This window comes from Hyla sarda, chromosome 7 (assembly GCF_029499605.1).
Source record: "Hyla sarda isolate aHylSar1 chromosome 7, aHylSar1.hap1, whole genome shotgun sequence".
Lineage (NCBI taxonomy): Eukaryota > Metazoa > Chordata > Amphibia > Anura > Hylidae > Hyla > Hyla sarda.
Genome location: NC_079195.1, coordinates 35,501,172 through 35,523,670, shown reverse-complemented (window position 1 = coordinate 35,523,670; position 22,499 = coordinate 35,501,172). Strand labels below are relative to the sequence as shown.

The following is a 22,499-nucleotide window of genomic DNA, read 5'->3' as shown; positions in this document are numbered from 1 at the left end:
CTTTGCAACATCTGGAGGGCCGCAGTTTGAGACCACTGCTATAATAGATATACCTGCTATGTAAAGCCACAAATTAGAGGTGAGCGAACTTACAGTAAATTCGATTCGTCACCAACTTCTCGGCTCGGCAGTTGATGACTTTTCCTGCGTAAATTAGTTCAGCCTTCAGGTGCTCCGGTGGGCTGGAAAAGGTGGATACAGTCCTAGGAAACAGTCTCCTAGGATTGTATCCACCTTTTCCAGCCCACCGGAGCGACGGAAAGCTGAACTAATTTATGCAGGAAAAGTCATCAACTGCCGAGCCGAGAAGTTCGTGACAAATCGAATTTACTGTAAGTTCGCTCATCTCTACCACAAATGACCCATACCGATACTCCCGCGGCTAGTTCCAAATCTTGACACAGTCGTAACTGCTACATCTCAACGCTCATCTTCCAGCGCCAAACATTTAGCTAAGGGAGCACATGTGGTTGTGTACCCGGGGAAAATACACGTGAAGTAGCAAGTCAACGCACTCTGCATATTAAGTACAAATAAGCGGTATACCACCGAGACCAAATTACAAGACAATTGACATTTCGGCCCTGAAGAGAGATCCTTATCAAGATTGAGAAGGGCCTCCGCGCAGAACTAAATGTCGCCCGTAATGGCGTTGTCTTCCCATTACATGAGCTATTATTTGTATCTGTAATGTATAACTAGCTGTAGTACAGAGAGCTGCACACCACGTTCTACCTCAAGATTAGAGATGAGCGAATTTACAGTAAATTCGATTCGTCACGAACTTCTCGGCTAGGCAGTTGATGACTTATCCTGCATAAATTAGTTCAGCTTTCCGGTGCTCCGGTGGGCTGGAAAAGGTGGATACATTCCTAAGAAAGAGTCTTCTAGGACTGTATCCACCTTTTCCAGCCCACCGGAGCACCTGAAAGCTGAACTCATTTATGCAGGAAAAGTCATCAACTGCCGAGCCGAGAAGTTCGTGACGAATCGAATTTACTGTAAATTAGCTCATCTCTACTCAAGATGCTTCCTAAAAATGCACTACGTTATCCATCAAGCCTCCGTCTACGCTCACCATGTGCTCATATCAATAGTTGTGGAATTCCGCTGCGGATTTTAAGTGCAGATTATACTAGTTAATTTGGGGTAAAAATCTGCATTTGCAGCGTTTTCATAATAAAATCTAAATGGAAACTATAGATTTATTGTAGATTTTGACCTTCCATTTTTAACAATAGATCTGCAGCATTTCTGACACACTGCAGATTTGAAATCCATAGCAGAGGTCAAGTTTCTGCCTGGATTTTGTGCAGACTTTTGCGTAGCTCAGATTTTCTTAATCTCGCCCACTTTGCTACTACTGTAAATACTGCAAATTTTCTGCATGGAAATTCTCTCCAGAAAACCTGCAGCATTTTTCCACTACCTGTCATATCACAGAAATTAAAATGATACATGTATATGTTACTCACTAGGTCATGAAGATACTTTTCATATCTTTTTTTTATGTGTCTAGCTTCTGTATTTGGCTCACAAATCCCTCTGTTCTGCTGCTCACTCATTCCGACATCAACTGCTCAGGAAGGGGCGTGTCTGAGCCTACCCTCACTCACCATGCCTTCACTTTCTCCCTGAGTCTGCTGTACTGGATCTCTTTATTCAATCACTGCAGGCAGCTCTGTAACCCCCTCCTCTCTGTTTTCATGCTGCAGTCTGATAGAACAGGAGTGAGCACAGAGGAGTGCTAGTCCCGCCCTCACTTCCCACCCTCCAGCCTGTGCTTCACCTGGGACAAAGATGACGCTGCAGCCAGACAGGATTATGTTCTGTTTGGTATTGGGACCCCTAGTGTTCTTTTTTTTTTTTTTATAAGCCATGATTTATATAAAAACATTTTTATAAAAATGAGATAACATTGTTAGAAAGGTTAATGATTTGCCAAGATGTACAACACATAAAAAGTTTTTTTATTTGACAGTGCCCATTTAAAGGGGAACATTTAGTTCCGAATGCTGGGTGGGGCTTCGGGGGCGTCGCCAGGCCCCCCTCGTGACGTCACGCCCTCCCCCTCAATGCAAGTCTATGGGAGGGGGTGTGACGGCAGTCACACCCCCTCCCATAGACTTGCATTGAGGGGGCAGGCGTGACGTCACGAGGGGCAGTGTGTGACGTCACAAGGGGCAGGGCGTGACATCACAAGGGGGCGTGGCGACCCCCGAAGCCCGCACCCAGAGTTGGGAACTAAATGTTACGAATGCTGGGGAGTGGAGTAACCCTTTAAAGCTATGTTCACACCTTGGAAATTTCAATGTAGATCTAGCCATACTGAGGCGTTTTAGGCTACTTGTAATCTAGCATAGTCCTTTAATTGCCCACCCTCTTAAACTGACCAATGCAACCCGGACGGTTTTACACCAAGCACAGCATTCGGCATTTGCCGGGGTGTTTCGTACCCACGGTGTCACTGTTCTAACACGAAAAGTTCCCATAGTATTTGTGATATGAAAAGCCCCATTCCACTCAGCATGCTGGTGGTATATTGTAATAGCCCGCAATGTAAATGTACTATAAATTCATAACACGAAATTCTGCCGGTTTCCACTCACCTGCCATGTTCATACATTTGCGGATGTGATTTATTTTCAATGTTGCACTGCGAATATACAAGATTTATTTGTCAGTTTTACTATAAAGCTAAAGAAAAAAGAAGGAAAAAAAAAAAAAGCCTGAGCCTGAAGGTAATATGTATGCTAACTAAACATATTGGAGATCGCAGGGAGATTTTCGTGTCAGGTTATGTGACAGATGAAAGGGTTGAAGTGCTTGGAAAACCTGAATTGCTCCCTATCAGTTAACTGCGGGACATACGAGACATGAAGAACAGTTTGTAGCGCTACTACTTGTGCGCCGTGACTTACGGCCGTGCATTGTCACCCTCAGATGCGCCTGCGCTGAAGGTTTCGAAGGACTGACGTGTGCGATGAACAGAGATGAATGCAAGTACAGTGACTGCGAGAATGGTGGAACCTGTCTAGATGGAATAAACACCTACACGTGTCAGTGCCCACCACAATACACAGGTAAGTGTACCTTTTATTTGGAATGTTCTACCATGTCTGTTTCTAGGTTATGGTATAACAAAGAAGCGATAACGTGCACTCACCGCATAGTCTGTGTATTCAGTCCAGGAGGCTCAGGGTCCAGCAGACAACCATGGATGGCACTGAAGCGCTCGGAGGCAACGCCAGCCATTTCACACAGTACTCCATGCTTCCTCCGGCCTCCACAGGGAGGCCGGAAGAAGCACAGAGTACCGTGTGAAAAGGCAATAGCGTGCACTTACCACATAGTCTGTGTATTCAGTCCAGGAGGCTCAGGGTCTGGGAGACGTCCATGAATGGCACCGAAGCGCTCGGAGGCCATGCCAGCTGTTTTACACGGTACTCCGTGCTTCTTCCAGCCTCCACACGGAGGCCGGAAGAAGCACGGACTACCGTGTGAAACGGCGATAACTTGCACTTACTGCATAGTCTGTGTATTCAGTCCAGGAGGCTCAGGGTCCGGGAAACGTCAATGGATGGCACCGAAGCGCTCGGAGGCATCGCCAGCCGTTTCACACAGTACTTTCTGCTTCTTCCGGCCTCAGTTTGGAGGCCGGAAGAAGCACAGACTACCGTGTGAAATGGCGATAACGTGCACTTACCGCATAGTCTGTGTATTCAGTCCAGGAGGCTCAGGGTCTGGGAGACGTCCATGGATGGCACCGAAGCGCTCGGAGGCAATGCCAGCTGTTTTACACGGTACTCCGTGCTTCTTCCAGCCTCCACACGGAGGCCGGAAGAAGCACGGACTACCGTGTGAAACAGCGATAACTTGCACTTACCGCATAGTCTGTGTATTCAGTCCAGGAGGCTCAGGGTCCGGGAAACGTCAATGGATGGCACCGAAGCGCTCGGAGGCATCGCCAGCCGTTTCACACAGTACTTTCTGCTTCTTCCGGCCTCAGTTTGGAGGCCGGAAGAAGCACAGACTACCGTGTGAAATGGCGATAACGTGCACTTACCGCATAGTCTGTGTATTCAGTCCAGGAGGCTCAGGGTCTGGGAGACGTCCATGGATGACACTGAAGCACTTGGAGGCAACGCCAGCCGTTTCACACAGTACTCTATGCTTCTTCCGGCCTCAGTTTGGAGGCCGGAAGAAGCACAGAGTACCGTGTGAAATGGCGATATTGTACACTTACCGCATAGTCTGTGTATTCAGTCCAGGAGGCTCAGGGTCTGGGAGACGTCCATGGATGGCACTGAAGCACTTGGAGGCAACGCCAGCCGTTTCACACAGTACTCTGTGCTTCTTCCGGCCTCAGTTTGGAGGCCGGAAGAAGCACGGAGTACCGTGTGAAACAGCTGGCGTTGCCTCCGAGAGCTTCAGTGCTATCCATGGACATCTCCCGGACCCTGAGCCTACTGGACTGAATACACAGACTATGCAGTGAGTGCACGCTATCGCTTCTTTGTTATACTATGCTCAGTTTCTTCATACTGAATGCCTTGCACCCCGCAGGTGGTTTGAAGTTATTGGAAGAACGGAGGATCGCGGCTTAGTATATACTCACAGTTGTGAATACGTTCTTCTGGTTTCTATATATTGGTGTGCCTCCCCCTTTCTATTGTTGGTCTGTTTTTAGGTTAGCTCACTTATATTGGGCAGCTCTTCAGGCTGACATCCCGTAGCCAATACCTGGTCAACTGTGAAAAAGCAGAAATGTGTTTTGACTATCGATCTACAACTGTCTATTTAAAATGAGTAGCGCATAGTGATGAGCAAAACCTCCCTAAATATGTTTCAAAAGGATTTTCTCAAATTGGCAAATTTGGATTTGTCTTAGATTTCATGGCTGATTGCACAGGAGCAGGGACCCTTGTCAAAAAGTAGTCCCTGCTGCTGTATACCGAGCAGAGAGGCCTACACTATAGCAGGCATTGGCAACCTTTGTCACTGCAGATGTTTAGGACTACATCTCCCTTGATGTTCTTACAGACAGAATTCTGCCAAAGCATCATGGGAGATGTAGTCCAAAATATCTGTAGTGCCAAAAGTTGTCTATGCCTGTACTAAAGAGTACCAAGCCCAGGAAATGTTGTCCAACATAGTCTAATGTAGACTAACCTCCAGTAAGCCCAACAAATTCTCTTGGCTGGACACATCTATTGGGCAAGGATCTCTGCGTGGCATTTGGCATCACAGAAACAATGTACAGGGGCAGGGACTCATGACAAAGGGTAGGAGTCCCTGCTCCTGTACACTGTATGCCTTACTGAATGTAGGCGGCAATGCACCGGGCTGCACACACCGTGATTGTAACTGATCGGTGACACAAACAGTGTACTTCTTGCCACTCAGTGTTCAGGAGCAGGGACTCCTGTCTTTAGCAAGAGTCCCTGCCCCTGTACATCGTGATTTGGACAAAACAAATCTAAAAAAAATAATAATAATAATTTCGGACAAATCCAAATTTGGAACGTGAGGGGGAATTCGGGGCGAAATTGGTAGAGAAGAGGCCAGTTCACTCATTTCTAAGCCCAAGCCTTGGAATAGTCTGGAATAGAATAGAATTCTCCTTTATCCTGTACTTTATCTTATAACAACAAACTAATGTAGAGTTATCTAAGCTTTTTTCTCTCCTGACCTGTTTTCCCTCTTGTTCTGTAGGAGAATACTGCGAACAATTGTTGGACTTTTGTTCAGCAGAGCTCAATCCATGTCATCCCGACTCCAAATGTATCTCCACTGCGGAGGGTCCAAAGTAAGTGACTAAACCATAATAGGGATATATAAGTCACATCATAAATGCAATACAATAATGCGGAGTAGGTCAAATGGGGAAAGAAGGTCAAGGGGGCCTACAAAAGGAACAAATATCCGGTACCTTTTGGCACTTTAAAGGGGTACGCCGGCCCCAAGACATCTTATCCCCTATCCAAAGTATCGGGGATAAGATATCTGATCGCGGGGGGTCCCGCCACTGGGGACCCCCACAATCTAGCATGCAGCACCCACCTGTAAGCACTGCCGGAAGCGCTGGAGGCTCTCAGTGTTATGCCTCCCGACCACGGAGAAAGGAGTATCGTGATGTCACGACTCCGCCCCCTTGTGACATTACACCCCGCCCCCTCAATGCAAGTCTATGGGAGGGGGCGTGACGGCCGTCACGCCCCCTCCCATAGACTTGCATTGAGGGGGCGGAGTCGTGACGTCACGATAGTCCATCCCCGTGGTCGGGAGGCATAACGCTGAGATTACAGGGGTCCCCAGCAGTGGGACCCCCTGCGATCAGACATCTTATCCCCTATCCTTTGGATAGGGTATAAGATGTCTTGGGGCCGGAGTACCCCTTTAGTCTTGAGCATGTCTACTGAGACCATCTTTCAGTCAAGACAAAATATCACCAGGTGCCAATTTGTGAAGGCCATTGGTTCATACAGGAGGGTCCTTAGTGCAGAGCCACCAACAGTCCAATGAAATAACTTTAAAAAAAAGGAATAATAGTGGGCCTGTAGAACTGGGTCGGGGACCACTGCCTTCAAGGGGTACTACCGTGGAAAACTTTTTTTTTTTTTATCAACTGGTGCCAGAAAGTTAAACAGATTTGTAAATCACTTCTATTAAAAAATCTTAATCCTTCCAGTACTTTTTAGGGGCTGTATACTAAAGAGAAATCCAAAAAAAGAAATGCATTTCCTGTGATGTCCTGACCACAGTGCTCTCTGCTGACCTCTGCTGTCCATTTTAGGAACTGGAGAAAATCCTCATAGCAAACATATGCTTCTCTGGACAGTTCCTAAAATGGACAGCAGAGGTCAGCAGAGAGCACTGTGGTCAGGACATCACAGGAAATGCATTTCTTTTTTGGATTTCTATCTAGTATACAGCCCCTAAAAGTACTGGAAGGATGAAGATTTTTTAATAGAAGTGATTTACAAATCTGTTTAACTTTCTGGCACCAGTTGATTTAGAAAAAAAAGTTTTCCACGGTAGTAACCCTTTAAGGGAAAGCACCTGTAATAGAGCATCACATAGACAAAATGGGGGAGATTTATCAAAACCTGTGCAAAGGAAGAGTTGCTGAGTTGCCCATAGCAACCAATCAGATCGCTTCTTTCATTTTGCAGAGGCCTTGTTAAAAATGAAAGAAGCGAGTTGATTGGTTGCCATGGGCAACTGGGCAACTTTTCCTCTGGACAGGTTTTGATAAATCTCCCCCAATGTGTCCTACATGACATGGTGAAACGGTCCAAATTATCTGGTGCCATTCCTTATGCCGTCTAGCACCTCGTTGATACCGATTGACACTACGGTAATAATCTGCCTATCAGGCCATGAGAAAATGACCTGCCTGTTTGTCTTCCCAGATGTGAATGTGCACCGGGCTATATAGGGGAGAACTGCAGCCTCAATTATGATGACTGCAAGGACCATCGCTGCCAGAACAATGCCCAATGTGTGGATGAGGTGAACGGGTACTCCTGTCAGTGCACAGAGGGTTTCAGGTAAGAGACAGACTTTGCCCATATACTGTCATGTTATGCAGTGCATCCTGTACGGTAAAGCCAACTTTGCCTTCGGTGAAGCAGAACCACAACTCCTCCAGGGGCTATGACAGAGACCATATAGGGGGAGATTTACCAAAACCTGCGCAGAGGAAGAGTTGACCAGTTGTCCATAACAACCAATCAGATCGCTTCTTTCATTTTTCTGAGGCCTTTTCAAAAATGAAAGAAGCGATCTGATTGGTTGCTATGGGAAACTGGTCTTTTCCTCTGTGCAGTTTTTTTTTTTTTTATAAATCTCCCCCCCCCCCCCCCCCATAGAGTTTAATTCAACTTTTTCATAAACAAGTGTAAATAAGAAACATTAAAGGGGCACTCCAGAGGGAAAATATCTAATCCACTGGTGTCATAAAGTTATACAGATATGTTAATTCCTTCTATTTAAAAATCTTAATCCTTCCAGTACTTATCAGCTGCTGTATGCCCTAGAGCAGTGGTCTCCAACCTGTGGACCTCCAGATGTTGCAAAACTACAACTCCCAGCATGCCCGGACAGCCGTTGGCTGTCCGGGCATGCTGGGAGTTGTAGTTTTGCAACATCTGGAGGTCCGCAGGTTGGAGACGACTGCCCTAGAGGAAACCATGTAGTTCTTTCTAGTCTGACCACAGTGCTCTCGGCTGCCACCTCTGTCCATCTCAGGAACTGATTAGAGATAGAGAGATTTGCTCTGATTTCTCTGAACAGTTCCTGACATGGACAGAGGTGGCAGCAGAGAGCACTGTGGTCAGACTGGAAAGAACTACACAACTTCCTCTGGCGTATACAGCAGCTGATAAGTACTGGAAGGATTAAGATTTTTAAATAGAAGTAATTTACAAATCTGATTACAACTGGCACCAGTTGATTTCTAAACAGTTTCCTTTCTACCAGAGTACCCCTTTAAAGTGTACTTGTCACTTAAAGGGGTACTCCGGTGAAAAACAATTTTTTTTTTTAAATCAACTGGTGCCAGAAAGTTAAACAGATTTGTAAATTTACTTCTATTAATATCTTAATCCTTCCTGTACTTATTAGCTGCTGAATACTACAGAGGAAATTCTTTTCCATTTGAAACACAGAGCTCTCTGCTGACATCATGAGCACAGTGCTCTCTGCTGACATCACTGTCCATTTTAGGAACTGTCCAGAGTAAAAGGAAATCCCCATAGCAAACATACACTGTTCTGGACAGTTCCTAAAATGGACAGAGATGTCAGCAGAGAGCACTGTGCTCGTGATGTCAGCAGACAGCTCTGTGTTTCAAAAAGAAAAGAATTTCCGCTGTAGTATTCAGCAGCTAATAAGTACAGGAAGGATTAAGATTTTTTTTTATAGAAGTCATTTACAAATCTGTTTAACTTTCTGGCACCAGTTGATTTAAAAAAATAAAATTAAAAAAAATTAAAAAAAGTTTTTTACCGGAGTACCCCTTTAAAGCATTTTTGACATGTCTTTGTCTTCAGACGTCAAAAGTTTCGAACCCACAATTAGGAGACTGGACAAGGATAATTGCGCAATATCGCTCTTTACTTTCCGAATCTCAGCGATCTTTGCCCCATAGTCTTATAATAAATCTTCTGCACGTTCCCCTGATCTATCAAAATTTATTAAGTGACAGGAATTTAAATTTGCTGGAGAATTAATGCAATTTTCAGGATGAAATCCTCTGTATAGAGGCCCCATTGAGAGGTGCAGATTTAACGTAAAATATCTTTGGTCATGTGTCGTTGCCGTGGCTGCCATGTGACGTGCACAGACACTCGTGGAGGGGAATTTACCACCAGTCCCTGTTATTTGTATTACTTAACTATTCTTGGCCAAAATCCCATAGAGCGAAATCCTCTTAATAAAGCTTAAAGGGACGAACAGAAGTTGGAAAGTTAAAATCTCATTGTTGGCGTCACAGCGATGTCCTCTGTAGAAAGACGGAGTGCGAGAGAGAGGAAACTATTAATAGGCTATACAGTGGTCCCGCAAGTTACAATATTAAAGGGGTACTCCGGTGAAAAACTTTTTTTTTTTTTTTAAATCAACTGGTGCCAGAAAGTTAAACAGATTTGTAAATTACTTCTATTAAAAAATCTTAATCCTTCCAGTACTTATTAGCTGCTGAATACTACAGCGGAAATTCTTTTCTTTTTGAAACACAGAGCTCTCTGCTGACATCACGAGCACAGTGCTCTCTGCTGACATCTCTGTCCATTTTAGGAACTGCCCAGAACAGCATATGTTTGCTATGGGGATTTCCTTTTACGCTGGCAGTTCCTCAAATGGACAGAGATGTCAGCAGAGAGCACTGTGCTCATGATGTCAGCAGACAGCTCTGTGTTTCAAAAAGAAAAGAATTTCCGCTGTAGTATTCAGCAGCTAATAAGTACAGGAAGGATTAATATTTTTGAATAGAAGTAATTTACAAATCTGTTTAACTTTCTGCCACCAGTTGATTTATAAAAAAAAAAAAAAGTTTTTCACCGGAGTACCCCTTTAATTGGTTCCAGGACGACCATTGTATGTTGAAACCATTGTATGTTGAGACCATAACTCTATGGAAACCTGGTAATTGGTTCTGAAGCCACCAAAATGTCATCCAAAAATAGGAAAAAAGTGAGGATTAAAACAAAAATAAGTAGATAACTAATACAGAGAAAGCAAATCCTTGCATATAAAAGTAAGAAAGATCTGCTGGGAGCTGTAATCACTGTCTATTTCAGTGTTTCCCAACCAGGGTGGCTCCAGCTGTTGCAAAACTACAACTCTCAGCATGCCCGGACAGCCAAAGGCTGTCCGGGCATGCTGGGAGTTGTAGTTTTGCAACAGCTGGGGGCACCCTGCTTGGGAGACACTGGTCTATGTAGAGGACAGGAGCTTCTTCAGGGTCCTGTACAGTACACACAGTGTCCTAAAAAAAGGTAAAATGGAGCCGCCCTCACCTGGTGTCCAAAGGAGCAGCTAATCGTGGTACAGGTTAAAAGTAGTACAGAACATGTAATACCTCCCTGTACTGTAGGGGGCGCTACCAGACACCAGTCAGTGCATACACTTCAGTAATACAGGGGTTTTACCAGTGAATGCCCATTCTGATTGGTCGGTTCTTCCGGCCATTGACACGTTTCACAGATCTGGACTGTCTGTAGCATTGTATGTTGAGTCTGGTTTCAAGTTACAATGGTCCAGAAAAGACCATTGTATGTTGAAACTATTGTATGTTGAGGCCATTGTAAGTTGAGGGATCACTGTACATTCACGATCTGGAATATCGAGTTTGTCAATAAGTAGCGCTTCCCCTATGTGCACTTTTAGGCTATGTTCCACCGGAATTTACTGCACATAAGGTTCAATGTCCCATTGGGTCCCCCAGCTGTCTGAATGGGAGAAGCAGAATCCCACTGAACCTTATGGGGGAGATTTATCAAAACCTGTCCAGAGGAAAAGTTGCTGAGTTGCCCATAGCAACCAATCAGATCGCTTCTTTCATTTTTGAAAAGGCCTCTGAAAAATGAAAGTAGCGATCTGATTGGTTGCTATGGGCAACTCAGCAACGTTTCCTCTGGACAGGTTTTGATAAATCTCTCTCTATGTGCAGTAAATTCAGGCAGGAATTCCGCGCGTCATTCCCGTGGAGAAATTTCTGCCGCTGAAGTTCCGCATTCCGGAAAAATATAAGTCTAGTCTCGAATCGCAGGCGAAATCCCATCGAACTCGTTGGGGCTTGAATTTTATTGGCAGAATTTTGTGTTTAGAAAACACAGAATTCTGCCAAAATAATGGCAGAGTTTCGCAAATCTGCAATTCCTTTCAGCAAAGTGCGGAATTTGTGCGGGATTGTGGAATTCCGCCTCGTGGACATAGCCTTATAGGGGATGAGAGGTAACCCTACAAAATGAGCCAGAGTCAGGAAGTTGTCGCAGTGTTCGTTGCGATATAGCCGAAAAGAGAACAGATTCCGCACTGCTGCGTCGATAGGTGAACAGGACCGTGTCACATTAGTGGTGCATGGGAGCGGTCTCCAAACTGCGGACCTCCAAATATTGCAAAACTAAAAATCCCAGCATGCCCAAATCAGGGAGTTGTCAGTGTTCATAGCAATATGGCTCCAAAGAGAACAAATTCGGCTCTGCTGCATCTATAGGTGAACAGGACTATGTCACATTAAAGGAGTACTCCAGGATATTAAAACGTATCCCCTATCCTAAGGAAAGGGATACGTTTCAGATCACCTGGGGGTCCGACTGCTGGGACCCCCCGTGATCTGTCATATAGGGCCCCAGTAGTCCACAGGTAGGGGCGTTTTCGACCACCGCACAAATCGGTGCCGCTTTGTGCGGTGGTCAATGGGCGCTATTTGGCAGGAGAGCCGGGGGGCCTCGTATGGGAGATTTTTTTTGGGGGGGGGGGGCAGCGGTCAGACCCCCTGCAATCTGAAAAATCCTCCCCTATCCTGGGCAAAGGGGATACGTTTTCATATCCCGGAGTACTCCTTTAAAGGGGTACTCCGCTGGAAAACATTTTTTTTTTTTTTTTAAATCAACTGGTGCCAGAAAGTTAAACAGATTTGTAAATCACTTCTATTAAAAAAAATCTTATTCCTTCCAGTACTTTTTAGGGGCTGTATACTAAAGAGAAATCCAAAAAAGAAATGCCTTTCCTCTGATGTCATGACCACAGTGCTCTCTGGTGACCTCTGCTGTCCATTTTAGGAACTGTCCAGAGCAGCATATGTTTGCTATGGGGATTTTCTCCTGCTCTGGACACGTCCTAAAATGGACAGCAGAGGTCAGCAGAGAGCACTGTGGTCATGACATCACAGGAAATTCATTTCTTTTTGCTATTATGATCCGCAGGAAGTTCTTTTCTTTCTGAATTTCCTTTCTGCCTGAATTGGAGCAAATCCCCATAGGAAACCTATCCTGTTCTGGACAGTTCCGAAAATGGACAGGGGTGTCAGCAGAGAGCACTGTGGTCAGACAGAAAGGACATTCGAAAAGAACTTCCTGTGGCTCATAACAGCAGCTGATAAGTACTGGAAGGATTAAGATTTTTTTAATAGAAGTCATTTACAAATCTGTTTAACTTTCTGGCACCAGTTGATAAAAAAAATAAAATAGTAAAATAAAATAAAAATGTTTTCCAGTAGAGTACCCCTTTAATGATGTAAGGGAATTGTCTCCAAACTGTGGACCTCCAGCTGTTGCAAAACTACAACTCCCAGCATGCCCGGACAGCCGTTGGCTGTCCGGGCATGCTGGGAGTTGTAATTTTGCAACAGCTAGAGATACCCGTGGTTGGGAATCACTGACCTATACTATATAGTCCAACATGCTGGGAGTTGTAGTTTTGCAACAGCTGGAGGTTCACAGTTTGGACACCACTGATGTAAGGGGTGATTCAGTAGACATAGTTGAGGTCACCTGATCCTGCTGTATGGTGTCAGTGACTGGTACATGAATCATTCTGGTATAATCTATTCCAATAACTCTCCCCCCACCTTCTCTTTTCTCCTCTCCCAGCGGGCAGCTCTGCGAGATGCCATCACAAGCATCCGCCCTGTTGAACCCCTGCAAGTTAGCCGACTGCCAGAACGGAGCCAAGTGCATTGACCTGGGGAACAGCGCGGTGTGCCAGTGTCTCCCAGGCTTCGGAGGGAACAGGTGCGAGAAGCTCTTGAGTGTCAATTTTGTGGATCGAGACACCTACCTGCAATTCACAGACCTACAGAACTGGCCTCGGGCGAACATCACTCTTCAGGTAGGTGTCAATAATCTATATAGTGGCATCACACAACGCGCAAATTGTCAGCAAGTTAGGAAAACACAAACCCCTCTGCTTGGCGGTGCTGAGGTCGGGACATTACAATTTGCAAACACGTTGACTCCAAAAAAACAAAACAAAAAAAACTACATTTGCATAACCAAAACCTGCAAAATGTGAATGCACAAAGCATTGCTTTAATCCGGCAGCAATGGGACTTGGAGTATTGGATTAAAAGATGCATGCATTCACTTCCTCCCTGAGTCTGCTGTGCTGTGCTGAGTCTCTTCATCCCATCACTGCAGGCTGCTCTGTAAACCCCTCCTCTCTGTTTTCCTGCTATAGTCTAAAAGACAGGACAGGAGTGAGCACAGAGGAGTGCTAGTCCCACCCTCACCTCCTGGACTTTGTCCCAGTCTGTGCTTCAGCTGGGACAAAGATGATGCTGCAGCCGGACAGGATTATGTTCTGGATGGTATGGAGACCCCTAGTGGTCTTTTTTTGTAAGCCATGATTTCTATAAAAAGGAGAATAAGGTAAATGTTTTGCCAAGATGTACAACATATAACAAGATTTTGATTCTGACAGCACCGATGAGCTGCAATAACAGACACAGCCTACTGACAATGGTGGTGTTGTTTCTAGGAATTTCATAATCCTCTTTATTGTTGTTTTAAAGGGGTACTCCGGTGGAAAACAATTTATTTGAAATCAACTGGTGCCAGAAAGCTAAACAGATTTGTAAATTACTTCTATTAAAAAATCTTAATCCTTCCAGTACTTATCAGCTGCTGTATACTACAGAGGAAGTTCTTTTCTTTTTGAATTTCCTTTCTGTGTGACCACAGTGCTCTCTGCTGACACCTCTGTCCATTTTTGGAACTGTCCAGAGTAGGAGAAGTTTGCTATGGGGATTTGCTCCTACTCTGGTCAGTTCCTGAGACAGACAGAGGTGTCAGCAGAGAGCACTGTGGTCAGACAGAAAGGACATTCAAAAAGAAAAGAAATTCCTGTGGAGCATACAGCAGCTAATAAGTACTGGAAGGATTAATATTTTTTTTTTATAGAAGTAATTTACAAATTCGTTTAACTTTCTGGCACCAGTTGATTTCATATAAATTGTTTTCCACTGGAGTACCCCTTTAAAGGGGTACTCCGGTGGGAAACTTATTTTTTATTTTTTCATATCAACTGGCTCCAGAAAGTTAAATGGATTCATAAATGACTTCTATTTAAAAATCTTTACCCTTCCAGTACTTATCAACTGCTGTATGCTCCAGAGGAAGTTGTGTAGTTCTTTCCAGTCTGACCACAGTGCTCTCTGCTGACACCTCTGTCCATGTCAGGAACTGTCCAGAGTAGGAGCAAATCCCCATAGCAAACCTCTCCTGCTCCGGAGAGTTCCTGATACGGACAGAGGTGGCAGCAGAGAGCACTGTGGTCAGACTGGAAAGAACTACACAACTTCCTGTGAAACATACAGCAGCTGATAAGTACTGGAAGGATTAAGCTTTTTTTGATAGAAGTAATTTACAAATCTGTTTAACTTTCTGGCATCAGTTGATTTGAAGAAAAATTGTTTTCCACCGGAGTACCCCTTTAACGATATAGTAGGGCCTTTTTCTGCAGCTTCTTTATCAATAGATTTATTGTCCACTGTGTGGAATTATTGTAATCATTAGATCCTGATGGTTAATGATAAAACCATTGATCTATTATTCTATTGAGGTTAAAGGGGTACTCCGGTGGAAACCTTTTTTTTTTTTTTTTTTTTTTTTTATCAACTGGTGGCAGAAAATTAAACAGATTTGTAAATTACTTCTATAAAAAAAAAAAATCTTAATCCTTCCAGCACTTATTAGCTGCTGAATACTACAGAGGAAATGGTTTTCTTTTTGGAACACAGAGCTCTCTGCTGACATCATGACCACAGTGCTCTCTGCTGACATCTTTTTTTAAGAACTATCCAGAGCAGGAGAAAATTCCCATAGCAAACATATGCTGCTCTGGACAGAGATGTCAGCAGAGAGCACTGGGAGTACCCCTTTAATTGTGGGGATAGGTAACAAGTAAAGGTTCATACCTAGTTTCCATGTTATTCACTGTCTCCCTACAATGTTGCAGGTATCCACAGCTGAGGACAATGGAATTCTCCTATATAACGGTGATCGCGATCACATGGCTGTAGAGTTATATCAGGGTCACGTGAGAGTCAGCTATGACCCCGGGAGCTTCCCCAGCTCTGCCATCTATAGGTAAGACCTGTGACTGTTTTCTTACCGTTAAAGGGGTTATCCAGAATGCTAAAAAATTGTGCTAATTTCTTCCAAAAACAGCGCCACCCCTATCCTCAGGTTTTTTGTGGTATTGTAGATCAGTTCCATCAAAGTGAATGAAGCCAAGTTGTAATACCACACACAACCTAAGGACAGGTGTGGCACTGTTTTTAAAAGAAATAAGCTCTTTTTTTTTTTTGTTTCTGTATAACCTCATATTATACTGTGTGGACAAGGCCTGAGGTGTGATTTGACTCCCCTTCATCAACAGAAGCTGCTAGACTGTGTTGGTTCCATTCCATTATATGGACCCCATTGTCTTAAAGGGGTACTCCGGTGAAAAACTTTTTTTTTTTTTTTTTTTTTTTAAATCAACTGGTGCCAGAAAGTTAAACAGATTTGTAAATTACTTCTATTAAAAAATCTTAATCCTTCCTGTACTTATTAGCTGCTGAATACTACAGTGGAAATTCTTTTCCGTTTGAAACCCAGATCTGTCTGCCGACATCACGAGCACAGTGCTCTCTACTGACATCTCTGTCCATTTTAGGAACTGTCCAGAGTAAAAGGAAATCCCCATAGCAAACATATACTTTCTGGGCAGTTCCTAAAATGGACAGAGATGTCAGCAGAGAGCACTGTGGTCATGATGTCAGCAGAGAGCTCTGTATTTCAAAAATAAAAGAATTACCACTGTAGTATTCAGCAGCTAATAAGTACAGGAAGGATTAAGATTTTTTTTAATAGAAGTAATTTACAAATCTGTTTAACTTTCTGGCACCAGTTGATTTAAAAAAAAAAAGAAAAAAGTTTTTCACCGGAGTACCCCTTTAACTGGGATGGTCAGGGTTCCATTAGGGTACGTTCACATGGGTGGTTTACCTGCGTATCTGCTGCAGAAAATCTGCAGTGGATTTTGTTACCACTGACTTCAAATGGGTCAGCAGAAAAGCCGCAATAGAGGCAGATTTGCAGATTTTCCTTCAGACCAATTGAAGTCAATGGTAGCAAATTCCGCTGCTGATTTTCCGCAGCAAATACACTGCAGAAATTCCACACGTAATCCGCCTGTGTGAACGTACCCTTTGTGCCATTTTGATGGCATGTATAGTCCTGCATGAATGGGGTCTCCAATGGCAGTTCAAGCATAGACTAGTGCAGTGTTCCCAACCAGTACTTAATGGGATCTATAAGAAGAGAATAAAACGTAGATTCTACAGTGGTTTTAATGCGGCCAGAGACATCAGACATTTGTTGATACATCTGGTCAATCTAATACATTGTTTTCCAACCAGTGTGCCTCCAGCTGTTGCAAAACTACAACTCCCAGCATGCCCGGACAGCCTTCGGCTGTCCGGGCATGCTGGGAGTTGTAGTTTTGCAACAGCTGGAGGCACACTGGTTGGGAAACACTGGCCTAGTGGTTACAATTGTAGTAGAATAGAAAAAAAATGTCTGTTTGTGTTGATTGTGTTTTGTGTGGTATTGCAGCTCAGGTCCATTGAAGTGAATGGAACCAAGTTGTAATACCACATACAACCTGAGGACAGGTGTGGCACTGTTTTTAAAAGAAATAAGTCTTTGTATTCAGTTCATTGAGAGCGAGATGCAGTACCAGACACAGCCCACTGACAAGAGCGGCCCTCTTTCTAGAAGAATCAGCCACGCTTTTCTAATTCACACAACCCTTCGCACAGCAATGCCCATATAACTCCATCAGTATGAAACAGATTAACCAAGATTTTAGGAAACGGCGACTATCCACTCAGCTTTTCTAGAAACAAGTACTTGTTCAGCAATCAATTAGTTATGTCTAACATGACAGAAGTGTCATGTTAGAAATATATAAATATATATAGTAAGTAATGTAAAGTGATGTCCAGCTCACTCCCCCCAAGCCCCGTAGCGCTTCGGACTGGCGTGGGCAGCGCCTAAATGTGAAGACTGAAGAACAAGCAAAATGTCCAGCGTAGGTGAATATGGAACAATGCTTCTTTATTCAGATAAAAACTTCAGGTACATGGAAGACACGGACAATGGTGACGCGTTTCGGCCTTGATGTCAGGCCTTAGTCATGACTAAGGCCTGACATCAAGGCCGAAACGCGTCACCATTGTCCGTGTGTCTTCCATGTACCTGAAGTTTTTATCTGAACAAAGAAGCATCGTTCCATATTCACCTGTGCTGGACATTTTGCTTGTTCTTCAGTCTTTATAAATAAATATATATATATATATATATATATATATATATATATATATATATATATATTTTTTTTTTTTTTTATATTTATATATATATATATATATATATTTTTTTTTTTTTATATATATATATATATATTTTTTTTTATATATATTTTTTTATTAATATAGATATAAATATATATTTAGTTATAATATATATATATATATATATATATATACACACACATATATACATTATATACATATACATTATATATATATATTATATATATATATATATATATATATATATGTATATATATATATATATATATGACAGAAAAAAAATATATATACACATGTATGTAGTTAGATAGATATATACATATATATTTTTTTCTCTTTATATACATATATATATATATATATATATATATATATATATATATATATATATATACACACACACAGGAGAGCAAACCCTCCTTTGGTCTTCATGCAGATATCGAGTGACATTCCGCATTGTTGAGCGTGGCACAGATTCGTTGACAACACCATGTAAATTATTCGTCTTTGATGGTAATTTTGTCTACCAACGAACAAACAAATTTAGCCAAACAAGATGAAGCCTAATGTCTGCCACATGTGCGCCTCCACCTGCAGCGCCGTAAATCAGGCCCGGGGAGGTGCGTGGAGATTTATTATAGAGATCGGTTAGTGACCTGATACTGATACCATTGTTTGATGGAGGATTACTGGAGCCAGGGCCGTGGGCAGATGGCACGGTGCACCATATGCCCGCACTGTCACTCTTTAATTTAGAAATAGCAGACGATTCTTAACATTCCCCGGGGGAGTCATTATTGTCTGAATAGAAGGATAATGAGGGGAGTATTCCTGACAATTCCTCTTCTCCAGCGCAGAGACTATCAATGACGGCCAGTTCCATACGGTGGAGTTAGTTACCTTCGACCAGATGGTTAATCTGTCCATTGACGGAGGTGCCCCCATGACCATGGACAACTTCGGGAAACAATACACTCTCAACAGCGAAGCTCCCCTATATGTTGGAGGTAAGACTTGTAACTGATGTTTGTAACACTTGTCATGCTGAAACACCAAATCAACACCAAATAATTAAATTGTACCCCCAAGTCTGGCTCCAAAAATGACTTTCGGGAGATACTTACCTAGACAAGCATCCAATGCCAGAAGGAAGTTCTTGTAAAGGCTTCCAGTGCTGTTCGTTTGCCCTATGCCCGCTATCCCTGGCGGCATCCCTCCCCTGCAGTCGCACCTCTGCACCCTTAAAGGGGTACTCCGTTGGAAAACATTTTATTTTTTTATCAACTGGTGCCAGAAAGTTAAACAGATTTGTAAATTACTTCCAGTACTTATCAGCTGCTGTATGCTACAGAGGAAGTTTTTTTCTTTTTGAATTTTCTTTTCCATTCTGGCCACAATGCTCTCTCTGCTGACACCTCTGTCCATGTCAGGAACTGTCCAGAGCAGTAGAGGTTTGCTATGAGGATTTTCTCCTGCTCTGGACAGTTCCTGACACGGACAGAGGTGTCAGCACAGAGCACTGTGGTCAGACAGAATAGAACTATACAACTCCCTCTGGAGCATACAGCAGCTGATAAGTATTGAAAGGATTAAGATTTTTAAATAGAAATAATTTACTAATCTGTTTAACTTTCTGGCACCAGTTGATTTAAAAAAAAAAAAAAAAGGTTTCCAGTGGAGTACCCCTTTAAAATGACGTGAACTTAGAAATCCGTAGCTAGTAAATATGTCACAATTTTTCCAGACAGCATCTGGGGGAACATAGTCTTGGAAGGAGAAGATCTTGACAGATACATGTGGGAGTTATATGGGTGTGAGTTCACACTTTACTGATGCTAAATGCCTTGTAAGCCAAAACCGGGACTAGATCCTAAACAGATGGAAAGATTTGGGTTTCTGCTCATCCTTATTGAATTACTTAATCTGCAATGTTGATTATGTTCTGGCAGGTACGAAGGGCAGAACATCAGAGAGAGAAGTCATGCCCTGCCCCCTGTTCTTGCCATAACACACCCTATAACTTTTTTTTTTCTCGAGTGCTCCTTCAAAATAAATAAGTTTAAAAACAATTTAGTGTTCCTTTAAAAAAAAAATTATTAAAATTTGAATATAAAAAATAGCAATTTTTGGTAGACAATAGCTACCCACTAGAGATGAGCGGATTTACAGTAAATTCGATTCGTCACGAACTTCTCGGCTCGGCAGTTGATGACTTTTCCTGCATAAATGAGTTCAGCTTTCAGGTGCTCCCGAGGGCTGGAAAAGGTGGATACAGTCCTAGGAGACTCTTTCCTAGGACTGTATCCACCTTTTCCAGCCCACCGGAGCACCGGAAAGCTGAACTAATTTACGCAGGATAAGTCATCAACTGCCGAGCCGAGAAGTTCGTGACGAATCGAATTTACTGTAAGTTCGCTCATCTCTAATGGCCACCATTAATGGAATAACTGACTGAATTTCGAAACAAATTTGTAAAAATGTTTATATATATATATATATATATATATATATATATAAAGGTTTATTTAAATGTATTTGAGGGTACTAATTTAAATAAAAGCAAATCAACTATATCATAAAACAACCATTATCTATGATATAGTGAAAGGATAAATATATAAATATACTGCAACATCTCTAGGAAATTTTCTGAATGGTTAAAGGGGTACTCCCCTGGAAATTTTTATTTTTTTTTTTAATCAACTGATGCTAGAAAGTTAAACAGATTTGTAAATTACTTCTATTTAAAAAATCTTAACCCTTCCAGTAATTAGCTGCTGTATTTTCCAGAGGAAGTTCTTTTCTTTTGAAATCTCCTTTCTGTCTGACTACAGTGCTCTCTGCTGACACCTCTGGCCATTTTAGGAATTGTCCGGAGCAGGAGAGGTTTCCTATGGGGATTTGCTCCTACTCTGGACAGCAGGGAGCACTGTGGTCAGACAGAAAGGAAATTCAAAAAGAAAAGAACTTCCTCTGGAAAATACAGCAGCTGATAAGTACTGGAAGGGTTAAGATTTTTTTTTAAATAGAAGTAATTTACAAATTTGTTTAACTTTCTGGCACCAGTTGATTAAAAAAAAAAAAAAATGTTTTCCAGGGGAGTACCCCTTTAACCATTGATTTCGTATATATATATCTTATCTCTAGACCATCACCTTTACAGTCCATCATAGTCATGGCTTGTGTTTCTGTGTCCCAGGCATGCCGGTGGACGTCAACTCCGCTGCCTTCAGACTATGGCAGATCCTTAACGGCACCAGTTTCCACGGCTGCATCCGCAACCTTTATATCAACAATGAGCTCCAGGACTTCACCAAGACTCAGATGAAGCCCGGAGTTGTGCCAGGATGTGAACCATGTAAGAAGCTTTTCTGCCTCCATGGCATATGCCAGCCCAACGCCGTCAATGGACCAGTCTGTCACTGCGAGACGGGGTGGATGGGCCCCCACTGTGACCAACAGATAAGCAATCCCTGCATAGGACATAAGTAAGTATGGTAGATATATGTAATATATATGTAATATGGGGAAATTACAAGAACATTAATGAAATAGAAAGGATAAAAAAAGCAACAAGAGGTGTGCCTCTAGTGAGGACCGTTTTGCGGGTGTATCAGAATTGGGTCCTTACCCTTACGTGGGTCCTTACCCTACGTGTTACAGTGACGTCTGGAGAGAGAAAAAGCCAGACCGCTGCCACAAGGAACTTCCCAGAGTGACGTTAGTCTAATTTTTAAATAAAGTTCCTCTAAATGAAAGCGCTGGTCCCCAAGTGTAGTATTAAGGTTTTATTTGCAACGCGTTTCGATCCCAGACAGGGATCTTCATCACGCATACAGTTTGCATGGAAAAGCATACATTTATATGGACAATTTATATAGACATCAAATTGTCCATATAATTGTATGCTTTTCCATGCAAACTGTATGCCTGATGAAGATCCCTGTCTGGGATCGAAACGCGTTGCAAATAAAACCTTAATACTACACTTGGGGACCAGCCCCTTCATTTAGAGCAACTTTATTCCAAAATGTCCGTACTGTAAGAACATTAATGATTGACAGCTAATCTTGGTCTTTGGACTCGTTCACGCGGCCGAATTTACGAGTGGATTCCAGCAGAAAAATTCCACTTTGAAATTCAGTTGTTTTCAATGGGATTCTGCTGTGAAATTTCTCTGGTGGAAACAACTGCTGCGGTAATTCCGATTCCGGCCTCTGCAGAAAGAATTGGCATGTTAATTCTTACTGCAGAATATGCTCGGAAATGCATTGCCGTCTATGGAGAGGGAGCAGCTGTCGGCTGTCTGGAGATGCTGGGAGTTGTGGTTTAGCAACAGCTGGAGGCACTGTAGTTGGGAAACACTGCCTTACACAGTACACAATGTACATTCATTGTTGGACAAATACAGTATACAAATGTTTTCCTAATGGTTAAAGGGGTATTCCAGGAAAAATACCTTTTTTTATATATATCAACTGGCTCCAGAAAGTTAAACAGATTTGTAAATTACTTCTATTAAAAAATCGTAATCCTTCCAATAATTATCAGCTGCTGAAGTTGAGTTGTTATTTTCGGTCTGATAACAGTGCTCTCTGCTGACATCTCTGTCTGTCTCGGGAACTGCACA

At 42.8% G+C, this 22,499-nt stretch overlaps 1 protein-coding gene and 1 long non-coding RNA gene across 5 annotated transcripts in view; one reads left to right on the top strand and one right to left on the bottom strand.

Annotated features, from left to right (window-relative positions):
* LOC130283260 (uncharacterized) overlaps positions 1–22,499 on the bottom strand; it is a 105,686-nt gene that overhangs the window by 31,605 nt on the left and 51,582 nt on the right. The window contains exons 3-5 of the long non-coding RNA XR_008846624.1: positions 5,693–5,817; positions 4,619–4,751; positions 2,610–2,656 (exon numbers count right to left, since the gene is read on the bottom strand). This is a non-coding gene — a long non-coding RNA (uncharacterized LOC130283260). The remainder of the gene's footprint in view (positions 1–2,609; positions 2,657–4,618; positions 4,752–5,692; positions 5,818–22,499) is intronic.
* SLIT1 (slit guidance ligand 1) overlaps positions 1–22,499 on the top strand; it is a 390,223-nt gene that overhangs the window by 363,256 nt on the left and 4,468 nt on the right. For all 4 annotated transcript variants that reach the window (XM_056532480.1, XM_056532484.1, XM_056532482.1 and 1 more), the window contains exons 29-35: positions 2,944–3,083; positions 5,716–5,809; positions 7,416–7,553; positions 13,101–13,338; positions 15,466–15,596; positions 18,722–18,876; positions 21,069–21,357. In XM_056532480.1, coding sequence (XP_056388455.1) covers positions 2,944–3,083; positions 5,716–5,809; positions 7,416–7,553; positions 13,101–13,338; positions 15,466–15,596; positions 18,722–18,876; positions 21,069–21,357 — 1,185 coding nt within the window. The remainder of the gene's footprint in view (positions 1–2,943; positions 3,084–5,715; positions 5,810–7,415; positions 7,554–13,100; positions 13,339–15,465; positions 15,597–18,721; positions 18,877–21,068; positions 21,358–22,499) is intronic.